Source organism: Rhinolophus sinicus, chromosome 17, assembly GCF_057876585.1.
Source record: "Rhinolophus sinicus isolate RSI-liver-muscle chromosome 17, RSI-T2T, whole genome shotgun sequence".
In the NCBI taxonomy this organism is placed as follows: domain Eukaryota; kingdom Metazoa; phylum Chordata; class Mammalia; order Chiroptera; family Rhinolophidae; genus Rhinolophus; species Rhinolophus sinicus.
Genome location: NC_142517.1, coordinates 94913254 through 94938750, shown reverse-complemented (window position 1 = coordinate 94938750; position 25497 = coordinate 94913254). Strand labels below are relative to the sequence as shown.

General features: G+C 34.4%; 1 protein-coding gene across 8 annotated transcripts in view; it reads right to left on the bottom strand.

Moving 5' to 3' along the window:
• The window catches only part of ROBO1 (roundabout guidance receptor 1), a 1115129-nt gene that overhangs the window by 96104 nt on the left and 993528 nt on the right, over nucleotides 1-25497 (bottom strand). For all 8 annotated transcript variants that reach the window (XM_019750008.3, XM_074333370.2, XM_074333356.2 and 5 more), the window contains 3 exons: nucleotides 17958-18078; nucleotides 17463-17601; nucleotides 15278-15405 (listed from right to left, as the gene is read on the bottom strand). In XM_019750008.3, the coding sequence (XP_019605567.1) occupies nucleotides 15278-15405; nucleotides 17463-17601; nucleotides 17958-18078 (388 nt within the window). The remainder of the gene's footprint in view (nucleotides 1-15277; nucleotides 15406-17462; nucleotides 17602-17957; nucleotides 18079-25497) is intronic.

Genomic DNA, 25497 nt, shown 5'->3' with positions numbered 1-25497 from the left:
AAGCCTGTCATTATGTCTTTCAACTTTTCAGACATAAAAATAGAGTGGTTAAGAGGAACATTTTCAGAATACATTTAATGGATACGTCAAATGCTATGAACTTTTCCCCTCTACTCAAAATTACCTTATTCTATAGATCGATGGTTCTGGGGACAATTCTGCTGTCCCAAATGAAGTGGGGTGAGGGTGGGGTGGGGCTACTGGCATCTAGTGGACAGAGGCCTGGGATGCTGATAAACATCCTACAGTGCACGAGATAGCCCCATAACAAAGAATGAGCCAGCTCAAAATATCAATATTGCGAGGACTGAGAAACCTTGCTGTTCAATCCAAAATTTAACAGAATAGTAACAGATAATTATTTCCTCCAAATATATATAAAAAGTGCCTGGCACAATACCTCACATTATAGATACTCAGGAAAAAGTTAATATTCTTTTTCTTTTCCTCCCACTTCTAAAAAAGTGACAACTTAAACAAAAAGTAGTTATTAAATTGTGCAATTTACTTACTTGCCTACTAAAGAGTCTGAAATTGAAATTCAACTAACCAGCAATCTATGAAAAAGTGTATGCCACCTGACGTAGAATCTCAGGAGCATAATTTTGCTGGTAATATTCCATAAATCAATTTAGAAAGCCTGAAACCTAGATCTTTCCTCTCCCTCCTCCTTATGATAAACGATCCATTACTATTTTTCCATTCCTTCCTTCTCTGTTGATCTCTATTCCTACCACTCTGGCCCAAGTTATCCAATTGGGCTCACCTGAACTACCCTCTTGTGTTTAATCTAATTTCAAAATGTAGCCAGAGTGATTAAGAACAAAACTAAACTAAACTAATCTGATTATAGTACATTTTTGCTTAAAACCCTTCAATATGGTCCCAATGCTTTCAAAATAGAGAGCAAAATCCTTAACATGGGATTACTACGTGTATAGCTCTGCAGTGTCTTCTCATATCTATCACCTCTCATCCTGTATCTCCCTAACTTAACCCCATAGGCCTTAATTTAGTCCTTGAATATATCATAGCCATCTTACCTCTGGTTCTATTTATGCTGTATCCCAGGATAATCCCCCTTCACCTATTAAATTTCTAATCATGTTAGCTCTCAGTTAAAAAAAAAAAATACGTCTTGAAGGAGCTACCTCTAAATTTGATACTAAATCTTACCAGAATACTACATATTCTCAAAGCAACCTTAACTTTTCTCCCAGAGCACTTATTATACTTTAAAATTACATATTTGTGTGATTATTCTATAAATGTCTGCTTTCCAAACTAGCCTGTACACTTCATGATGGCAAGCGTTTAACTATTTGGCTTGCTATAATTTCTCTAGCACTTATGAAGCTGAGGACATCACCCACATTGTAATATAAACGTCTGTTAAAAGAGTGACCAAATTGCCAAGTTGAAAGCACTTTCTCCCCACCTGGCATAACTAAATCTTCACAAATACACTTTTTACATTCTGCTGATACTGTAGATACTTGTGTATATCTCTCTTCTTCACTAGGCTGTAATAAGCTCCATGAAGGCAGGAGCCATGCCTTACTTATTTGTGCATCCTTCACAGTGCCCAGTATATTGTTTTGTACACAGAAAGCGCTCAAGAATTTGTTTATTTGAAAATTTGGAACACCTATCTTCAAATGGCACAGTTCATGCAGGGTCTACAGTTAAGGTACATGATGGTATAAAAAAATTACTCAACTGACACTTAAACAACTTTGGATCAAGATCCTCTTCAAAATGAATCAGGTCTATCCTGCATATGTCACATCACCTTTGTGCATCTCAGTTTAATGAAGAGCCCTCAATATTAGCTAACTATGTCACATCATACGCTAGAAACCATCCCAGAAAATCAGTAGAAAAGATTTTAATATACCAATTTTGCAAAGAGTGGCGAGTAAAGATTAACTTTCTTGAGGCTGCACATCAGGTAAGAAATGGAAGATTGGAATTCAGGTCTGCAGAGCTCTTAAAATCCTTTCTCTTTTTACTACATTGCATGACTTGCTTGTTTTTGTCTTTTTTCTTTTTCTTTTTCTTTTTTTTAAGTTAAACTTTATTCTAATGTAATTTTGGTTCTGAAATGTTTTGGCTCCTTCACCTAAACAAAATAACTTTCAATAAGAAATTATTTACATTCAACATCCATTTATGATAAAAACTTTCAACAAAGTGGGTATAGAAGGAACTTACCTCAACTTGATAAAAGCTACATATGATAAGCCCACAGCTAACACCATACTCAATGGTGAAAAGCTAAAACTTTTCCTCTAAGACTAGGAAAAGAAAAAGGATGCTCACTCTTACCTCTATTATTCAATATAGTATTGGAAGTCTTAGCCAAAGCAATCAGACAAGGAAAAGAAGTAAATGACATCCAAATTGGAAATGAAAAAGTAAAAGTGTCATTATCTGCAGATGACATGATACTAAATATACAGAAAACCCTAAGGAATCCACATAATTCAGTAAAGTGGCAGGATACAAAATTAGTATACAGATATCCGTCACATTCCTATATATTATTAACAAACAATCATAAGGAGAAATTAAGAAAACAATCCCATTTACAATTTCATCAAAAAGAATAAAATACCTAGGAATAAATTTAACCAAGGAGGTAAATACCTGTACTTAGAAAACTACAAGACACTGAAGAAATAAATTGAAGAGGACACAAATAAATGGAAGAATATACCATGCTCATGGATTAGAATTAATATCATTAACATAACCATGCTACCCAAAGCAAACCACAGATTCAATGCAATCCCTATCAAAATACCAATGGCATTCTTCTCAGAAATACAACAAACAATCCTAAAATGTTTAAGCAAAAATGTACTATAATCAGATTACTTTAGGTTAGTTTTGGGCGGTGAGCACATTTACTAATTACCTAAAAAAGAGCACTGAAAAACTATTCTACCATACACAAAGTTAACTTTTTAAAAGCCCCTTTCTAAAATGGCCATATCTATCAGTTTTAATTGTGCAATGCCCTAATGTCTCTCATACTAACACTGATCACACAAAATAAATGTCCTAAAGCTACGGCTAACTTTACTGACCATTTATGGTTTTTCCCATCCACACAAATGTGTTATAAAGCAATTACTGAGCTATATTTTGTCTTAAACATATTTTTGTATTTTCTACAGGTGTGTTTATACTAGCACATTATTTATCAAATTCTGAGAATAACAGGATTATTTTAACAGGTTAAAAGCAAATTAAAGTGCTCATGGTATTTTTATCAGTTTTGCCAACTTTACGTACGATATTATAAAGTAGTCACTTCCAATTTATACAGAATCTTTCTAAAAATAATGTTTAAAAAACATATCATACTTTTATGTGACTGAAATAAGGTTCAAAGGATGCCAGCTTCTAGACAATTGTAAAGTGTAACTAGTCTAAGGATGACCCTGCTGTTTGGAATATACTGGAAGATTTGTGAATTTGCAAGAATCAATCCACCCCAGTATAAGTATTAATGTTGTGTATACCTATAAAATATTTAAAATGATAGTAAGCAAATAATAATAAAAAAAATCAATACATATGGATGCATAGCCAGCTTTTCAATTGTTTGGCATATTTAATTTATCTAAGGTTCATCATAAGAAAAAGGTATCCTTAATGTCAAATAGACTACAATTATTTGCTTTGTGATTATTCTCTTCTAACCAATGAATTATCTCAATCACTATATACTAACAATTCTAGATAAAATAGAATATATCAATGTGAATTAATTTAGGATTAATTATTTTACATTAAATGATACACAATATTACAAAATATTTCAGTCTTATGGTTACGTGAGATTCTTAGCAATGTGTCTAATATTTGAAAATGAGCTACCCATCAATGATTAGAGCAAAAAAACTAATGTATTTCTCCAAGTTTCATTCTCCGGCTGAGTAATTGAGATTGGACAGATTCACACAACTCAATTACAGAGTCCCACGTTGATGCCATTATTTCAGAATGTAGGTTGTTAAAGACAGTTGCTAAGTCATACGTCTATATAAGTGGGCCACGAGAAAACCTTGCACACTGTTATGTAGATGAATAAATCAAAGAGAAGCTCAGAATGTTGCGATGAAAAGCCCACGGTGTGCTATTTACTAGTGTGGTGCTGTGTCATTATTTGTCACAGAAACATCTTATGTATCAATTATTTCTTGGACCTGACTGCTCTACTCATTTCTTTAAATACTTGCTTGGCACACACATTAAGAGAGTGTTTCAAACTCTCTGTAGGAAGGTCGTGTGCTGAATGCTTTTCCTTTTGATTAACTTTTAAGATTTACATCAGTTTGTTTGAAATAACTGAAAGCAACCAAAAACCTTTATGAGTAAATGAAAGAAATCTAAGAGAATGTCACATCTTCAACGGTCATTAGGGTTAAAACGGCTATTTCTGAAAGGCTGTAAGAACAGAAGAAGTTCTTCACATTATCCTTCTTACCAAGGGGAAGAAAAAAAAAAGGAAAAGAATCATAGGCCATAATGCTGCTGGGTCTCAATCAAATAAAGTAGCATAAAAAACCAGCAGGATTGGAGCTCAGCGTCCTATTTACGCCCCTGGATCAGAAGAGTTAGGAGAGGGAGCCATTCTCACAAATCATTCTCTTGTTAAATTCTGTAGTGGGACTTCATTCAACCTCTTGGCTGATGGCATTTTACTTTCAGCCAGCTCACAAAGAGCTCAGCTGGCAGCACTGATTCTTTAAAAGGCTCCACTAACACATTGTCTTTTTGGGTTTTCTTTTTACAATCACAAATCTCATTTCCTTATCCGCCCTTAAAATTGTCTGTTGATTTTTTTTAAGCCATTGTTTTAACTACAAAATATACAATAACAACAACAACCAAAAAATCCACAACAAATCCTATAAAGGAGACATTTTGAATAAGACTCTTGAGTTCAGCATTAAAAGTAGCAATACATACATACAGGAGGTGGCAAATAAATATAACATTGTAATGTGTATGTATTACAATACACAAATATATATATTTACATATTACACATTTATATGAAATCTATTCTTATAATATAAAATGTTATTAATATATATTTGTATGTAAATATCCCCCAAGCCCTGAAGCACTGTTTACTAGAGAACTACTGATTTTCCTGGGCCTTTGTGGATTATTGCCATATGTCATGAAGAATCATTCCCCAGTGAACCAGTCTGCTCTATCTTGTTAGTCTGGCAAACATGTCACACACACATCAAGGTTCTTAAAGTCATCAAGTAAAGCTTTGAGAGCTTTATAATATGTGTTTCATCAAAATGTTGATGAATTCACAGTTCTTAACCAGGGTCTTGGATTGTACTAAAACCTAACTTGAACCTGCAAAAAAGCCCCTTGACACTATTAGTTTTGGCTCCGACTCAAATAACCGCGTTAATGGTCAGAAACAATGTACTATTATACTGCCAGCTTTTCTGAAATCAGCAATTGAAGCAAACTGTTCCAACAAATGATTTAAATGAAGTCTACATCAAAGAAAGGAAATTCAGAACTGAAAGGCCCAGTTTTTTTCTCCCATTACTTCTTTTATGCCTAGATAGCATACGAGCTCTAAAAAGTCATATGACTCTTACAACAAAGATCTCATATGCTGATAGAAAGCTAAACATAGTGAACCCCATACATGGAAACCACCAATTTACAAAATAGGCCTTCTTTCCCCCAGAGTTGCTTATGAATGCAAGTTTATTAAAGTTTATCCCCTAGTACTGGCAATAAAATCCACAGTAAGCTATATTGTTTGACTTGAACCTAAATTTTAATTTTACATTCTGAAATAATTACCTAGCAATCCATAAAAGAGAGAGAGAGAGAGAGAGAGAGAGAGAGAGAGAGAGAGAGAGAGAGAGAGAGAGAGAGAAGAAAAAAAAAATCCACACAGGCACGGAGCATGTTACACTGTATAAAATTAACATGTGGTTCGGTTATCTTCAAAGTTGTTACTTCACACCTTAGAAAACGGTCAAATGCACAGATGCACATTTCTTTTAACGGATTATGCTTTCTGATCCATTTTCAAGACTATTAAAGTTTTAAATTATATGGAAGTTATTACTGGGGCCTATCTATCCAAATTATTTTTATCTCCAGTTAATTCAATTGTTCCAATAGATGGACTATATTTATGGAAGGAGCAGTGAAGGGATTCAGTGTTATTGATTCTATCAGGAAATGTAGCAGCACTGAACATACCAGGAGGGATAATAATTATGCTTAAGGATTACAGGAAATTATGTTAATTATAGATGTGTTTAACCAAAAAAATCCAAACTCATTATTTGGGTCTCAAATGCATATGTATGTATGTGTATCAATACACATAATTAAGACAAACAAAAAGGATTTTTAACTAACTGCAGATTTTTTTTAAATTTATAATTCACTTATCTGTTGTTGCCTGAGGAACTAGAATAAAAATTGACATACATTAACCACAGTTACGGAAGACTTGATAGTCATTGTTTATGAAACACTGTGTTTACTGTACATCTGTGTAAAGTATTTTGGGAGATGCACACATGACTCAGATCTGAACCTTGTTCTATAGTGATTGGCAGCTGCGAGCACTAAAGGTACCTGAAGTGCTGACTCGGACACAGACAAAAACACATCACTCAAGTGACCTCTTTCACCTTTACATCAGCATCATTTCTACTTTCATTAAGCATTTAACTGCTTCAAAGAATATACTAAACATTTCCTATGCATGAACTCATTTAATCCTCACAACAATCTTATGGAGACATTTTCAGCCCCATTTTACTAATGAGAAAACTTAAAATCAGAAATTTAATAACTTGCACATTTGCAAGTGTGTCTATCAGAAAAGACTGTGCTATTTATTCTGCTCTACAGAATGTTTGCTAACAGCAGAAGAATAAAAAAGATGTCTCTCTGAAACACTTTTCAAAGAAATATTTAGGAGTAATTTTCAAAGGCAGATCTCAATATCAAGGAGTACAGAAAATTGTCTTTGCAGAAAAGTAAAACAATTACCAAACTCTACATTAATCAGTTATAAATAAATAAATAAATCTCTATGGACAAAATCACTATTACTGGGAATCTGACGGATTTTTAATCGTTTTTGAAGCTGATGAGAAAAATAATCTTAGCAACAATTGCTTTTACATAAGCACTTTATAATCCACACACCACTTTTATGACAATATAATAATTTTGCTTATTTCCTATCAACTCATTGATGTTTATATGTACATTCATTAATTGAACAGATGAGAACACTGAAACTCAGAGCAGTTAAGTGACTTGCCCAGGATCCCACAGTTGGCATATATCAGGGCAGCCCTGATTCACTCATACAGAAAATGATATATGAGCACCAAAACAATGCCCCTAAGACTGCAACAAGCAACGAGACTAAGAAGGCAAAACCAAACCAAATCAAAACAAACAAACAAACAAACAAATAAAACAAACCCAAAAATAAAAACAACAACAACAAAAACCAAAGTGTGCCTCTAAGGAACTCATAGTCAAGGGGGACAGACGTTCAAATGCAATAAGGGTGCCAATAATACCCAAAGGGTACATGGATGTGGAATCCCTAACCTGTACTGGGGTGGGGAGTGTCTGCAAAGCCTCTTGAAGGATGCTTATCAGAGCTGAGTCCAAGGATAGAAGTAATTAGCAAGTAAAAGATGGGTAGGTGGAGGACAGGGCATTTTGGACCAACATGAAGAAGAGTGCAGAGGCAAGCTACATAGTATGTGCGTGGAAAAAATATGTGAATATTAGAGTGATACTAGACTGAAGTGAGTTGCAAAAGAGGGGACTAAGTACCCTGACACCACTATTAAGTATTTTGGGTATTATCTTGGAGAGATGGGAACCATGACAATTTTTTATGGATGGAATTAATATAACTAGATTTGTCTTTTAGGCAGATGAATGGGTTGTGTGGAGAATGGATTCTATGGGACAAGCTGGGGAGGCAAGGTAACTGGTTAGAGGATAAGTTTCATTGTTAGACAACAAAGGACTGAATTAAAAAGCAATGGTAAGAAGGTGAGAGAGTTGAAAAAATATTTAAAAGGCAAAATAAGTAGGATTTTGTGATTGGCGTAGAGAAATGAGAGAGTAAAGCATGACCCCACCAACACCCCAGCTATCGACTGGTGTGTATCTGCAGGTTGCACTGCCTTCAACTGAATAGAGAATACGAGAGAGTTCTGCTTCTGATGCCCAGTCTGCTCCCATTTTCACTGTATCACTAGTATTTCCTGTGAATTAGTAGTCACACTCTGGGTTAGTAGAAACCTAAAAGCTTAGACAGACCTCTGATAGTTGCTTCTTGTTTTACTGAAAGTGATGAATACTGTTCAAAGTCTAGCTCACTGGGACATCACTTAAGGAAGGGTCAATTATAAACTTTAGTGCCTAAGATACTTCAGCAAAACTTCTTGTTGGAAGCCCTGCAGTTCACTAGCAGAAAGGAGAGAAGCGCTAGAAAACAACCCATTGGTAGCAATTAAGTAGCCAAAAGACAGCAGCACTGAGTCTTTTTTGCTACCTTTGTGTCTCCCTGGCTCTGTGTCAATCTCAGACTTGGAGGCTCAGTCTGTCAGAAGCTGTTAGTGTTTAATCAGTCCTAATGAGGAAGTGCTCTGTCCCTTCCTTGCATAGTAGGCACAAATACTTATGGGAAGCACCAGACAAAATAACAATTCTTTAGAAGAGAATAGCATATGTATTCTTTGGATGATTCATTTGAGCATTCCTGTTGTATGCCAAGAATATAATTTAAAGAAATAGCAACATGACTCATGATACCGTATTTTATAATTTAAAAAATAAAACGGGATGAAATTGAGAGATTGGAGGAATTTCACATCAAGGGAAGAAAAATGAACATGCACTCATGAGAAAAGAGCTGGGATTTCACAGAAATCCTACTTGTCTGGTAGCAGAACATCACCGGCTTCAAAGATGTGTGGTATCTGCCTTTTCTTTTAACAGAGCAATTGCCAAAAGGGTAGAAAAGCAACTGCTTCTTGAGCTTCAAAGAAGAACTGGTCCCTGTGAGAAGCCCGCAGAGGAGTGCAGTGGGGTGTGACCTAACATCTAAAGCCCATCTTCCTGTGTGTAACTGGCCCAGCACTCAGGGCCAAAGGGAATTGGGAGGACTCAATGTCTTTTAGTTCCTATCGTAAGAGAGACAAACAAAAATGGGATTAGATTTTTCTTAATGGTTCAACTCAGTGAAGATAATATGGGAGTGCTTAGGAAATGGCTGGTACGTTTGGAAGCCCGCTTTCAGTTTGGTTTCCAGTGACAGATGCAGCAATGGAAACAGGATCACTCTGGTGATAGAGCGTTGCAAATTCACTTTGGACGTGAACTTGTAACAGTAATAAGAGCAGCTTTATCTGTCAAGTGGCAAAGGGAGTGGAAAGATTCATAATACTATCTACTTTGTCTTGTTTAAGCAATGAATATCCCTGAACAGGCAAAGTGTCGTAAGAAATCTTAGATGTGGAAGACAAACTTGGAAATGGGAGAAATTTAGAGTTTAGGTGGCCTTATCTTCTTTCTTTTGTGATATCACTCCTCAAAAATGGAATTATTTAAAAGGTGTGGACATGATGGTCATTGTAAGTAAAGAATTACTAATTTAAAGGGTTTGTTATTAATACTATAGTAAATAAAATTCTTATTATGTTTTTGTTTTGAAGCTGCATTCATCATGCCTTTCTTAAAGGCTACCTTCAGCCAAAGGAGAAAAAAAAATACTCATTTTTTAAATTAACTGAATTGGTTCAAAATTAAAAACATGTAAAAAAATTAAGTTGGCTATCGGGATTCCAAGAAGAACCCCAAGGCCCACATGGCAAGCACATAATAAAGGCCTAATCGGTTTAGATTAAGACAATAAAAATATAAAACAAATCTGCGGCCATTCTTGGAACACCAAGCTGAGGCATAAATTTTAGAAGTTTCAATGGCACACTGTTTAAAAACCTGGCAGGGTGCCTCTATGCATCTATTTTGTTCTGGTTAGAGTTTATATTTTATAGGTATGTCACAACTTATAAAATGGTTGTAAATACCATAGAATATATCTTTTTCCTTAAAGATGAGGCCACTATGCAATATGAAACGCTAGTTCAGAAGATAATTCTTTCTTTCCAAGACAGAATTGGCAATCCTAACACTTGTCAAGATGAGACATTAAAGGGCAAATATAACAATGGAATAAATCAAGCTTGAGGCGACATGTCTTTAAAAAGATGCCTGATTTTGTTTGTGTAATTGACGTTCACAAAGAGAATTTTTGAGGAGGTGTATAGATGTTATACATGTGGAGGAAAAATAGCAGCAGACCAACATGAAATGTAAATACATCATGGTAGTTTAAATTTAAAGGTAATAAACCTTGATTATTCCAGAAAATGACAGAATATCAAGTTCAGGTTAACTGAGAGTTAAGCAGAAACACTTTTTTTCTGTTGTAGTCATTCCAAACAGCATTCCCTCACCATTTTTTATTGGTCATGTAAAACATTAATTATTTTTCAATAGGCCAAATTACTGCCGAGTACTTGAGTCTCATTCTGACAATTCATTTTCCTGATACACACGCAAGTGAAAGGAATCTGGATGTTCTTTTTATTGACTAAAATTTTTGCAGAGGCACGGATGCACATATTTTTAATCAGAAACTTCCTAGTAACACCTAGATTTACTACAATTTACCTTTCTTACAAGTAAAATAAAGTGTTTCATTTTATAAATAATAACCAATATTTAGGTTTGGTTCAGTGGCTTTCACATTCTGCTGCCCGAGAAGAAGTAATCTAACCAATGCTACGTGAGATACGTATGTGGTACCGGTTTTAGGGGTACAGTGACTCGCTATTAACAGGGTGTGACCTCATATTTTACTCCTGGTTTGGAGTGCTTAATTGAAGCTTTCAAGTGGCCATGAAGAAGAAGCAGTTTTTGAGGATATTTGCTCATGGATAATCTTACTAGTCTTAGAATGAATTACCAGGAAACATCCCTGATTTATAGAAAGATAACCTGAGATGTTGAGAGTCCAATAATTGGAGAACAGTCACTCTTAAGAGGCAAGAGAATCAGAATTGAGGTTAAATATCTTCTGCTGAAAAATTTTCCATAATAATAACACTCCATTGCACATAAAATGTCATCATTTCTGTTCCCGAATGGTCATAATTTTCATTAATTTATCCAGTTGTTTTATAAAACTTCAACCTAAGTCTAACTTGGACAGCATTAAAAAGATCCAACACATTTACTATAAAAGCCAATAAGGAATTTTTTAAATAAAAATGTAATATTTTATATTTAAGAAGAGTTTTAAGTAATGTTACATAATAAATCACCATGACTATATTAGTATTTAGGATTTTTCATTTACAATAGTAGAGGAAGAATTCTCTGTCTAGAATATATCTGAATATTATTTTTTTACTAAATAACCAATAATTATTCAAATTAAGCAATAAAGCTATCAATAGTAATAACACTAATATGAATGTAATGCTCCTTATTTATGAAACGTTTATTCTGCAAAAGATAGTATGTTCAACTTTTATGTATATATAATTGAGACCTTATAAAAATGCTGTGAGGTTTGTATTTCTATACCTATTTTATGCACAGCACAACTGAGGCTCAATAAGTTTAAATATCCTATTCCGGGTCACACAGTTGGTAAACGACATAGACAGAATTCAGCTAAATTCTGTGTGATTCCAGTGTCTATGATCTTAGCTACATAATTCTTTGTAACACACTTTTCCCAGCTCTGGTAATTCCCAAACTCTAAAGAAATGTTTTAAAGCCCTTTATTCTTTCTATCAGCTCATAAGGTAGCTCCCCAATCCAGGAATTCAGGAACTTACATGTTTAAAAACATAATAATAAAAACAAATAACTGTGCCCCAATTCAGATACCCTAAATCAGCTGCTCCAGGCACATGACTGAGAATCTGTATACCGTGTTTCCCCAAAAATAGAATTCAGGAACTTACATGTTTAAAAACATAATAATAAAAACAAATAACTATGCCCCAATTCAGATACCCTAAATCAGCTGCTCCAGGCACATGACTGAGAATCTGTATACCGTGTTTCCCCAAAAATAAGACCTAGCCGGACAATCAGCTTTAATGCGTCTTTTGGAGCAAACATTAATATAAGACCCAGTCTTATTTTACTATAATATAAGACCAGGTCTTTATAATAAATATAATATAATACAATATAATATAATATAATTATAATATAATAAATATAATACCAGGTCTTGTATTAATTTTTGCTCCAAAAGACGCATTAGAGCTGACTGGCTAGGTCTTATTTTCGGGGAAACATGGTATTTACCAAGCTTCAGATAAGTTTAGGTATTCAAGTTCAGATAACAAACTTCATATAAGTTTGGCACACTCTGCCTGATCCTAGGTTTTACATTGCTCCCTTTCAAACACAGACCACCAGGCAGCGCTCATTGATGGCAATCTATTCAAATTCGATCCAACTGAAACTACTGTTGGCTGGCAGGATCAAAGCCACCAGAAAGGGCTTGAATTTCCCCTCGGACATACATGTGATATTTCTACCCCTCAAGCAGAAGGTTGGAGTCCATATTCATATTTCAAATTGTAACCAGTATTAATTAGATAAAGTGCCTACTAGATGCCCAGTACCAAGCTAAGCACTGTAAACACTATGCAAGTAAAACAACAAATAAATCCTTAGAGTAAAGGAAGGAATATTTAAGGAAATACATAGATAGTCTTGAAAACAAGTAGAATTGGGATTTGAAAAAAAAAGGAAAGAAAAAAGAATAATTCTGAATTTTATTTTTTTTTAATGTTGGAACTAATCATGTCTGTACTGAGGGTGAAAAATCAGTCCCCTTTATTTAAGAGAGTTTTACAAGTATCTCATAACTCCTACCTGGAGCACAGCATTTTGTTGCCCAACATCAATTCTCCAAACTAAATATTCATTGTATGAGGAGTGAGGGAAAGGAAGATTATCTCTAATCCCATACTGACTCAAATAGTGCCTTCTAAAAATGAACCACACGTAAAATGCAGAAATCAAAAACAACTACACTACTGAATTTCTTGTTATAATCGTTTCCTGCTATCAAATGGATTCATTTCTAATGAGTTTCCTTTGTAGTAACTAGCATTTTTTTTCTACATTTAATCTCAAATGAAGAAAAAAATATATACCTTCTCAAGTTTCCTTTGAAAAGTTCCCTGTTTTTTTCGTTGTTGTTATCTTTTACAGTTGGGAATCATATTGCTTTCTTTGACATATTGTGTATATTATTATAGCATGTTAAAGGTATTTTAACAGTGATGTTAGTAGGCATATATTAATATTTGATTAAAATACCGTCACAACTATATACAGATCTCTCATAAGTTTACAGAAAACCCAATGCAGTTGAAATAACTCAATTCCTCAAGTATTTGCTGGATTTGATCATTTGGACCCAATTTCCATTGAAATGCAAGTTTAGGGAGCAGGAATTCCATATGGACAACTTAAGGCTGAATTAGCTTTGGAATTGAGTTTAAAATTGCACGAAGAAACTCTAGTTTGATTTCAATGTTTAGTGTAGACACAGCAGAATGGCTATTACTTATAAAAAGCATCAGACTCCCAAGGTAAAGAACTTGAAAACATAAAGTGCAACACTACGTCTCTCTGACTAATGTGATAGACAATCAACCTCCCTGTCACAATTGCCTGGAGATAGACACACCTTTTCATGTCTTGTATTCATCCTAGGCTCCTTTCACTCCCTCTGGAGGGCTTTTGAACTTGGGTTTGACATCTCGTAAATTTATGCTTTTTTTAATGTGAAAGGGTTTTCTTTTCTTACAGTTTTAGCCTCACGTGGAGTTCAAGTCTAACTTAGATTAAAGAGAAGCAGTCCAGGTCTTAGAAATTCAATGTTTGTTCTTGATCGTTTCTTTTCTTTTTTCTTTTGTTTTTATGAGGTTCAGCTAAAAACCCCAAAGTGGGACATAATGGCTTTAGAGACAGGAAGGAAATATTCTTTATTCTTTATTTCTTTTTTCTACTGTAAAAAGCCCACAAGGCTCCTTTGTAGAAAGCCCACAGTAGAAGCACTCCCTCAAAAGCACCTTTTTCTTTATAATAGCGTTAGAGGACAGACAGTGTTCAGAAAAGATGACGGCACCAAGTGCTGCGAATGTCAGACCAAGAGACAAGCTAAGTGGTTTATGGCCAAGATCCCTGTTTACTCTATATACTTGTCAAAATAGGAAATTTTTTTCACCAACATAATGTTTTTTAAAGGTCAATGTCTCTCAAATTCCACAATAAACAATTTGTCCCTAAAAAGGAAAAAAAAAAAAAATGAGAGACAATTCTCAGATGAGATATAGTGAGAAATAATCAGTATGACATCATGGAGAAAGGAGAAAAGGGATTACGAGAATGAAAAACATCTGGATCATGGATACAAAGGAGGTGACTGAACCATTTCTACATATTAGTTTAAGACATGACGCTAAAAAATAAAAAAAAATAAAAAAATAAAAAGACATGACGCTGACATTCAAAAACTGTAGCCATAGATGATGACATACATTTTGGCTCATATAACACCAAATAATTAATCTTTATCAAAATTAGCAGAGTGCCAATGCAATTCATTCACTTTATTGAGTATCTGTTATGTCACAGGTACTGTGTCCACAGAAAAATACTGCAAAAGTCCCTGCTCTATGGATGGATCTTACATTCTAGAGAAGAATACAATCTTCTCATTTTTGTGTCCCAAATTGTAGATTCTCAAAAGCGCAGGATCTAAAGAAATGGTAGATGTGTTTGCATTCAAAGACGGAGTTTTTTGGCAATTGCTGTTATTTAATTAAGAGATTAAAAGGGATCTATGTTGGAAGATCCAGAGATTACAGCACATTCTCCTCCTCTACTTGACCAAGACAGAACTTTGCATAATTCTGAAAATGTAATTTAACTTCTGTCACAAACACTTATAGAGCTCCCACAGGCAAAACAACAATTTCCTTCAAATATGTTTGAAATAAAATGTCTAGCACTATTTAAAGCCTATAGTTAATATAGACTACTCTAAAAAAGAATTTTTTTTTTTCAAATATCAACATTATAATAAAATAACCACGAGAAAGTGCTCCCCAAACCTTACCTTGGACAGTCAAAGTAGCCGATGCTTCAGCTTTTCCAACCATGTTTTCTGCAACACAAGTATATGATCCCATGTCACCAGCCATCACCTTCCGAATTTTCAAGGTATGATCATCTCTAATTTCATATCTAGTGACATAACAAAAGAAAGCACAATTAAGTGACTTTCTATTTGAAAGATCTCATCATTGCAAATAAGACACATCAAGGCCTCAAATCACATGCAACATTCTCTTCAGAAAATTTAAAACAACAAATAAAAGTTAGCATGCAGATAGAAAAGATCTTGTTTTTACATTTATGTGGGATAAAATATTAAACTAATGTTTAAAAAATATTTTGGGGGAAACTTGGCACTTGCTTTTTTCTTCAAGCTACTATACTCACACTAACATGAAAAGATAGTGACCGACAATTCTTATTATATGCCAAACATTAAGTGTTTTACCGATTTTATCTTTTAAAATTGGTATAACCATTATATGAAGTTATTATGCTCATTCCCATTTTGCACATGAGAAAACTGAGGCACAGGAAGCTAAAGTAACCTAGTGTTGGTCCTCAGCTAGTTTAGCAGCAGAACTGATATTTGAATGCAGTCTCCTTCGAAAGTTCAGTCGCCTTGCCTTATCTTCCCTCCCCTTCAATGCTGGGTTCCCCTTAATTATTAGTTGCACTTTAAGGTTGCACTTTAACCCTCTTTTACTCCATATAATATCCCTGAGTTATACTATCTATTATAGTTTATATATTGATCAACCCAAATATTTCCAACCCCTATTTCATCTAAGCTCTAAATTCATAATTCCAACCAATTAATAATTAGGTGTCATATTGCACAGGCATCTAGTATTTAATATGTGAAATAAAACTCTCTTTTCTTACCCTATCAAATAAACAAACTCCTTCTTCTAACACAATCTACCGGTCTTCCTTCATCAGCTCCCCATATTTAACAAATCATCCAATTCATTGATTCAGTTTCAGAAACTTCTTGCCACTACGGACCCCTTTCTCCATTTCATCTCTCAGTTCAGGCTATTCACATCACTTATATGTACAAGAACAATGGATCCTGACACTGGTCTCTCCCCACATTAATGTTAATATTCACAGTGCTTAAAAAAAAATGATTCTCTAAAAACTAATAAATCCCATTCATAATATTCTCTCATCTCATTAGTGTGCACACAACATAATTCAAAATTCTTCAGTCTATTAACACAAGCCCTTGATCATTTGACTTCAGTATTTCTAACGTGATGTCCCTTAACTTCTTGCCACATGCCCTATGAGCTAGCCATGCAAAATTTTCCACCATTCAAAACATGTTCTTTCTCAGAATTGCATGTTGTGATGTCTCTTTCCTTAGAATACTCTTCTCTCCTTGCGTATCGAATCAATACATATTTTTTCAAGACATTGCTCACATGTCACTTCCCTGTGAGAAGTCCCTCTTGATTCCCTGCTCCCACAGGTCTACCTTTATGTGACCAAAGGTTGTGCTGCTTTATTCTGTATTTATCCACACATGCCTCCTTCTGTGAGCTCCTTGAGAGCGGAAAGTATGTCTAAAGTGTGTCTAAGCCACTGCTCTAATCCCACCACCGAGCAGGGTCAACCCATGCATGCTGAAGGAATAGACACACTGGCAAAGACAGCCTAAAGACAGTGTCTGAAAGCTTCATTTCATTGCTCATTCCCTAAGGCTGGAAGTGTATCTCTGCTCCTAGCCAATTTAAGGACTTGACAGATATCAACAAACTCTGACCTCTTCTACTAGTCCCTGGAGATGCTGTAGCTAAGGAAAGGAAGCCCACTTTTTAATTGGTTCATAGTCATAATTTTAATGTGGTACCTCTCTTCCTTTCTCTACCAACCCCCGTATAAAAAAAAAATGGTATTAACTGTGGTCTGGTTGAACAAAAGAAAATCCTTTTTTAGGGAATATCACATTTTATAAGGGTTCCACGGGCCGGCCAGAGTCATGAGTGTATAATTGTTATCTGAAACCCTCAGAGAAAGCATAACCACCTCCTGATTCTAATTACCTTTAGTACTATGTCTGGCCCCTGATCAGAAGTCTGGAATAGACTATTTTAATGACACATATGTGAACAGTGGTCTGAAGAGAACTGCAGACAATTCTGAGGGGATTCATCACATCACCAAATTCTGATCTATACCTGGATTTGGGCAGTTCTCCATCATCTTTCCTCCATCGTACCGTAGGCACAGGGTCGCCTCGGGCCTCGCATTTAAATTCCGCACTGTCATCCACCGTTACTGCTAAGTTACTGGGTCTCTTCACAAATGATGGTCTCTCTACAAGTAGAAAAAGCCATCTCAAGAAAAAATAAAGATGAACCAACTAAAAACGATTTTCCATGTTCAGTCACAACAGATTTATAATTTAAAATACTGCTTAGAAAATTATACCATAGTTCCTGACTTCTGAAAGCTCTTCCCTAGGTTTAGTGTTTCCTCCCAGTTTTCCTCCCACGTCTTGGCTGCTTGTGTCAGGCTGCTTTACTGACTCCTTCTCTGCTCTTCCCACCTCCTCACCCCTCATATGTTGGTTAGCCTTCTAGAAAGGTCATTTCTTCCTCCCTTGTATAAAGATACTAAATAATAATAGGAAACAAGCTTTACAGCGAGCAGATGAGAAAAATGGCACTTACCTAAGACAGTTAGCTCTGCTACTTCACTCTCACGTTCCCCAACCATGTTGGTACCAACACAAACATATTTTCCAGCATCACTTTTGCGAGTGTAAGTAATCATGAGCTTTCCTCCTCGTATCTTAAAATAAATAAATAAATAAATAAATAAATAAATAAATAAATAAATAATTCACACGCATACTAGTAAAACTGCTTAAGCTATGTTTACGTGACAGGTCTTCCTAAGTGAAGTCTACTTTCTAAGTATACAAACAAAGAATAATTATATCACAAAGTTGATGTGTAGTATTTGTTATATTTATAGGTAGTGACTTTAAACATAATGTATTCCAGTACAGAAGAGGCGAATATTTCTACTCACCTACATTTCACATAGAGTTATTATATTCTATATAATAGAAATTTGTTTCCAAACTGGCCAAGTTCTTTCATATTATTTAGTTCAATAAGAACGCCCCCCAAAAACATGAATCATTTAGTTAGCGAGTGGAAAAAAGAAAAAGGGAACTCTTAATACCACATGATTATAATTAATATGTAAATAGATATTAGCTACAAGTAGCTATGTAATATGTAATACAATACATATTAGCTAGTATTATAAGATGTGGAAATCAAAATGTCTCTAATTACTTAATTAGCCAGAATTGCTTTAAGGGAATGTATCTTAATTGCCAAAACACTGGAGAACCTGACATGTCCTAAGAAATATAGGTGTTGCTGCCACCCAGTAAGTTTCTTGGGGCTTAGGAGGCCGAGTCTGAAAGACCCCAACAAATCATCTGGAAATTCATTCTGGTACATTCTTGAACATATCATTCTTTGAAGAATTAATTTTATAAACGTAAGCAGATTCCCAGCACAATATGTAGGCTGAAGCTGACCATGGATTAAGATTGGGAAGTGGAAACGTTAACTATCTTTACTTAAGTTAATATGCTTTTGGTGGGAATTGAGTCCAATTGCCCATGAATTGCTATAATGCTCTTAACCTTAAAACGTTTTGTCAAGAATAAGTTCCAGAATGTTTCTTCATGGGGGTTTTGACCTCACAGTAATTCTGTACGGTGCATCAACTAAACAAAGGAGGAAAGAAAGAAAGACAGAAAGAAAACAGGAAGGAAATAAGGGGGGTGGGAGGGAACCATCCAAACAGAATTATTTTTCATACACTAGGAGTTTATTGAAACTACTACTTTATAAAGGTGAGGCCATACTCTTTCAGAAGGCTTAACTGGCCTTATTTCAATCCAGACATCCAAACTAGTTATTATGATAAAGTCTTTATGTATTTGAGCAAAATAAATATTAACAGAGTAGTTTTAATTTCTGTGGCTTTAGAACTTGATATTGTTTGACTTAGAAAATGATCATGATTCTCTAGGTACTATTATAAAAACCATCCAGAGACTTTTATTTGTATCGTTCATGACTCTATCCCTCATACCGAGAGTTATGACTGCACATGGTAGTCACACAAAAAATTTTTGTTGAATGTTAACTGCTTTTATAGACAAAATCTAGTCTGTTATCCAATGGAGCATTTCTATAAAGGTTTATAGCAGTTACAAGATATACTAATAATAGTTTTATTGGTTTCATACATACTAACCTAAATTTTCAAACAGAATACTACAAAGAATGTCACCTGCAAAACAAATGTCACCTGTTAACTTCCAAAAGTTAACTATCGTCAATACTTTGTGATCATTCTTCTTTCCTCTCTCCTCCCCCCTCCCCCCAATATATGGATATAGATAAAGTAGAATCATGTGATATATGCTCCTCTGGAAGTTGAATTTTCAATTCAGCAATATATTGAGGCTATTTTTACATCTTACATGTCGAAGACACTGTATGCAGAGCCTCAGCATCAATTTCAATGACTACAGAGTATTCCACCATAAAATATGAATTTACTATATTTTAACCAAACTATTTCCTTATTGATAGATGTTTAAAGTATTTCATTTTCCCCTCTTATAAACAGCACTAAAATCTGCATCCTTTTGCATATATCTCTTCTCACGTGTGCAATGATCTTATAAGGTCTCAAGGTGGGTTTCTTAAATCAATGTATACCCCACCTTAAGGCTATTGGTTCACAGTGCTAACTATTTTATGTTTTATAAAGTTGCTTTTGTGTGAATATATCATTTAAATTTTGGTCTTTAGCATAACCCTACTGTAAGAGTGTAAGGGGAAAGTGTTATAACTTCATTTTTCACACAGCAGCTCAGAAAAGTATAATCTTGCTTCCCACATACCTCTGCTACACTCATCATCACAATATGTTTTAATTATGCTTTTAATACCAGAATTCCTCCCTGACTGTGAACTCAGAGGCAGAGAAGTATATCTCACACCTCTTTATATTTCCGGGACCTGTCACAATGCCCAGTAAATAGTAAATACTTTTGTGGAAGGAAAGTGACTTGCCCAATGTCATACAGCAATTTGGAACAGAGATAAGATTTTAAGCAAGGTAAGTGTTTTTGGCTACTTGAGATGCATAAATGACAAAAAAAAAACAAAAAACAAAAAAAAACCCAAAAAAACCATAGCCCAGAGCTCTGTTATCATAGTTGCTGTTTAATAAACTTGAGTTCTTGAGGTTCAGAAAATTTGAGTATCAATAATAATCAAGATACTTCTAAGAAGATTCGTTGTAACCTTTCACCATGTATTTATTTTGAAACACTCACGTAAACATTTCCAAAATCTTATGGAAACAAAATAATTCCAGCAGAAAAGAAGGTGATATATTCTATTCCTGATATGGAAGTTAAGTGATGTCAGATGTGGTTCTATATGTCCCTTTATTGGTTCTCTAACTTAGGACAAGATACTGTCTCTTCCTATGCCTCAGAAGCTAACCTTAAATGTTCTTGTATATTTAGATGGTCAGTTAATTTCTGAATGGATTGCACACTAATAAATAACAGTTATGGCAAAATAAGAGAAAATAAATACATGCTTTAATATTCTTTTTTGTTCTAAAACCTGTCAGTGATTTATATCTACAATAAAATATAAGGCTTTAAGAATAATTTTAAAAGATACTCAAATATGTAGAAAAATAAGAGTTGAACCATGATAAAACAGAAATAATTTTCAACAGTACAGTTTTCTGTTTACAGTTTCAGTATAACATAGTACTGATTTACTTTTACAAATCTTAAGTACTTGGGAATGTAGAGTTTTAAATCAACTTGCTTATGCACACGTGGGACATCAATTAACATTATATATTACAGTCCAATGCTATTATATTTTAAAAGAATCTGTATAATGGAGAAGGAGGGGAATTTAGTTAACAAGAGTTATGAGGAGACTGCCAGGAGATTCTCAGACATGGAAAAATTCCAATGTTGAGATGAATGGGAGGAAACAATAACTGAGGTGAACTAAAAATTCAAAGAAAGCTATAAAGTCCTAAAGAGTAGGTTGTACACACCCTGTTATTATAGCCTCAAGTATGTATTATACTTGGCTTATCTTGGAAGCAGTTTCTAACTCAATCTACCAGGAGACTTATGCTATGTGAATGCATAGTTATGTTTTGGCTTTAAATATAAATAGAAAAATTATGATTGTTTCATACAAATTTATTTTACATACTTCTTCGCTAAATCACATCTAATGTTCAAATTAAAAGTAACTCACCAGGCATTTTACAAAATATTTTATCTGCCCTTTGTAAGTAAACAAACTATAACCGCATGGACCACTATGGCAATTTTTTTTCTACAAGAAAACATTTTTAATGAATCAGGCATCTCGAGAAGCTTTTTTCATTAGTATCATAATATGACTAAAAGCATATGTTTCTCGGTGCTGTTTGCTCATATATAATTTCTGAATCAGTGAAAAACAATTAATATATTAGGCCTGAAAATAAAAATCAAACTTAGGAAACATTTTAATGAGAAAATGCATTTTTTGTGTGTGACAACAGCATAGATATAAATCATCCATGGTTAACTAAAATCAGCTAAATTGTACCTTTGTTTTCCTGTCAAAGTATTCTGTACCAACATTATCTAGGTTGGAACCAAACTCAAAATCAAAATATATACAAACATTAAAAAAATATATATTTCTAAATCCCAGATAATCTTTTAAGTGATCAAAAGTAGATATTCTACACTGGAAATCATGGGCCCTGGAGTCAGACCGCCTGTCAGTATACATGTGTGGCTTTAGGCAAGGTATTAACTTCTCTGTACCTCTGTTTTTCATCTCTAAAATGGGAATACCACTAAAACACATCTCAAGGATGTTATGAGGATTACATGAGATAAATCATATAAAGCACTTAGAAAAATGCCTACACATTATAATTATATATGACACATGAATTTAATGATATAATAGGTATTTGGCTAATCAAAAGCAATATTTCTTTGTTAGGCTACATCCAGAAGCTTTTCGTTTAAAGTATTACTAACACATGTTCCACTGATTTTTGTCAGAAAAAAAAAAAAAGTGCATTTTCACCAATACAGCAAAGGCTTAGAAGCATGTAATTCTTAGGCTGAATATGTTTTTTTCACTTCCTCCAAAACAGTGATTCTCTAAGGGGGCAATCACTCTCCCTCTCCCAGGAGATATTTTGCAATGATATTTGTGGTTGACACTAGTGGGAGAAGGGGAGAGTGTGCTACTGACACCTAGTGGGTTCAGGCCAGGGAGGTGGGAGGGTGCTAAACAGCCTGCAATGCACAGGAGTCCTCCACAATAAAGAATTATCACACCCAAGTGTCAATAGCAGAGCTGAGGTTGAGAAAGTTTGTTCTAAAGACCTGGCCCTGACCTAAGGATAAGTGCTTGATTAAAATGACAAAAGGCAGGAGGGGTTAAAATTATGCAAAACAATAAATGTCTATTTTATTTGGGAAACCTCATCTTCTTCCCAGATTGGTATCGCTATCAGCACACACCTTCCACCCTATTAATAAGACAATTTCATTATAAAATACTACATTCCATTCTCTACTTACTGGCAATAATGATTAAGGATCCCAAAGTATATGTTACAACTTAAATGGAAGACTGGAAACAAACCTCACTATACCTGGGAAAACTTATTTCCTCAGAGATTACAGAGGCAGAAATTGACAAAAAAAAATAAAATAATAATAATAATAATAAAATAAAAATAAATAGGACAAATGAAGAAATAAAAAAAGTAGATAAAAATTATAGTTTTCAATTTCTACAAATTCAAATTGATTTTGGCATTATTCCAACGACTGAATTGAAACAAAGCTAATCAAAAGCCATAATTATATTCTCTATGGTCACAAATGTGTACTGCATGGTGGCTTGTTCTTTTCAATAAACAAAGGAAAAAAAAAAAAAAAGGAATATGACCCTACTTTCAAGCAGTACATACTATTGACAATCATATATTTTGTTGAGTCAGATAAAAATATTGATTGTAAAGGGTAACTTTATACATTTTAAATCTTACTGCCCCTTTGGAAACCAAAAATGGACGTTTCCTCTCTCTACATAGAAAGAAAAAATATGTCTAACATACACAAAATACTGTAAATGTGAAAACATCATTATTTAAAACAAGCTAAGAAATATTCTTGGCAGGTCTCTTCCTGCAGCTGGATCCGACAGCCAAATTGTAAACCTATCAAAAACGAGTTTGTATAATGAACAGACACAACGTTAAACACTGCACTGCAGCAGCACTATTTCAATTAACATAATCCCGGTAGTGGAGAAGCAGAATGTGTTAAACTTTCAGACAATATGCTGGCATCTAGCCTGTGTCAAAAATCCACAGCAGAGGTCCCTACTTCCTCATTACCATATACCTTAACAGCCCACAGTGGTAAACCACATTAGAAGCCGCATTTCCATAAGCTCTAGACAGTGCTTAAAGGGGGGTCTGGACTATCTACATACTTGATGAAAACAAAACAAAACAAAGATCCCAGTGGTCTTGCTCCTTTTTGGGAAGGAGACAGAGGAGGAGAAAAGAGAAGAAGGTGGTAAAGAATTTTAAACTTTCAAATATTTTACACTTCATATTTTTCTTGGCAACAGACTCTGATTTCAAAAAAATGTTTCAGAGACATAAAGATATGGGACACCCCAATGTATTTGATATATAGGCTTCTTATATATTAGCATTTTCCCTTTAAGGACCTGTAAATGATTATTTTCCTTAGGCGTAAAAAGTCTTCTCTCCTAATACTTAAAAAGAATTTTTCTGCAGCAGTTAAAAATCCCTTTCTAGATGCTTTCATCTCCTTTATTTGAATTGTTTACTGAGTAACAAGATAATAAAGAACAATCAGATATAAGATGTATCTTTTCAGTCAAAAGTGAAGAGATTCATTTTATATTCCTGGTAAGCATGAAAAAATTACAATCAGAATTCCTTTTTCCAAAATACAAGAAGAAAAACGTTTTCTTTTTTCCTTTGCACACTAACAAGCATGCTTTCTTTCCAAACAGTAAATGAAGTAAACTTTTTGTCTGGTTATTCTATGGAGTATACAGCTTACCATGCAATCAGTTCTTAAAATCAGAAATAAAGATGAACTTAAAATGAACTCCTTGGTATGTCTTCATGTTCTACCCTAAAGCAAGTCAGATGATTTGCAGTATCTGTTATACAGGAATTTTTTTCAGGCATCACCCCACAATGTTATCCATACACCTCTAGGTTAACATACTAAACCAACTGGGGCTAATTAACTAGTTTGGCTACACAAAATCTTTTCTGCTTTTAATTACATTAACCTAATGTGACTTGAATGCAGCAGACCAAAAACGAAACCACTAATTATATTAAGGGCTTCAAAGATGATTTCAGATTGCTAACCACCAAACTGTCACATAATTTATCTCATTTCCTTGAACAGATTTTGCAATCAAAACCTGTGTTCCTGACTAGAAATACTATTTTAAAAATACATCATAACAAAGAATTAAAAGAATACTGATTTAGAGTGCTAAAAGAGAAATGTTATATAGTGCATACATAGGTGTCATCATACCAATGAGAAACTGCAATACTTAATTTTTACAATTTTCTAAAAGATTAAAGGTTCAGAAATATTTATTTATGGTAACCCTGTTTGATAAGCAGGGTTAACATGATGAGTATAATTTTTAGAGCAGGAGAATTCTGAAATTATGTTTTTCTGAAAAACTTGATTCTTTACCACTGTGTCATACTATTTTGCAAACTAAATGAGATGAGAGGTTTTGATTTATTGCCTAGAGTACCATCCTTAAACAATTCAGTACTAACTCTCTTTGGCCAGAATACCTCTTCATAGCAGTGCTGTCAATTCTGCCTGGATCTTTGACCTACAGAACAGATATCAAGCTGTTGTGAACTAGAGGAGAAGTATTTTGCATGGGTTTAAGAGTTCTTAATGACAATGAGATGCAGGTACCCCAGATGGCCAGTCATAGATCCCAGACATTCTCCTTGGTGAAATAAACTGCAGTGCAGTTTGGGATGGTCCCTAAGGACTCCTTTCAACAGAGACATGTAAGAAAG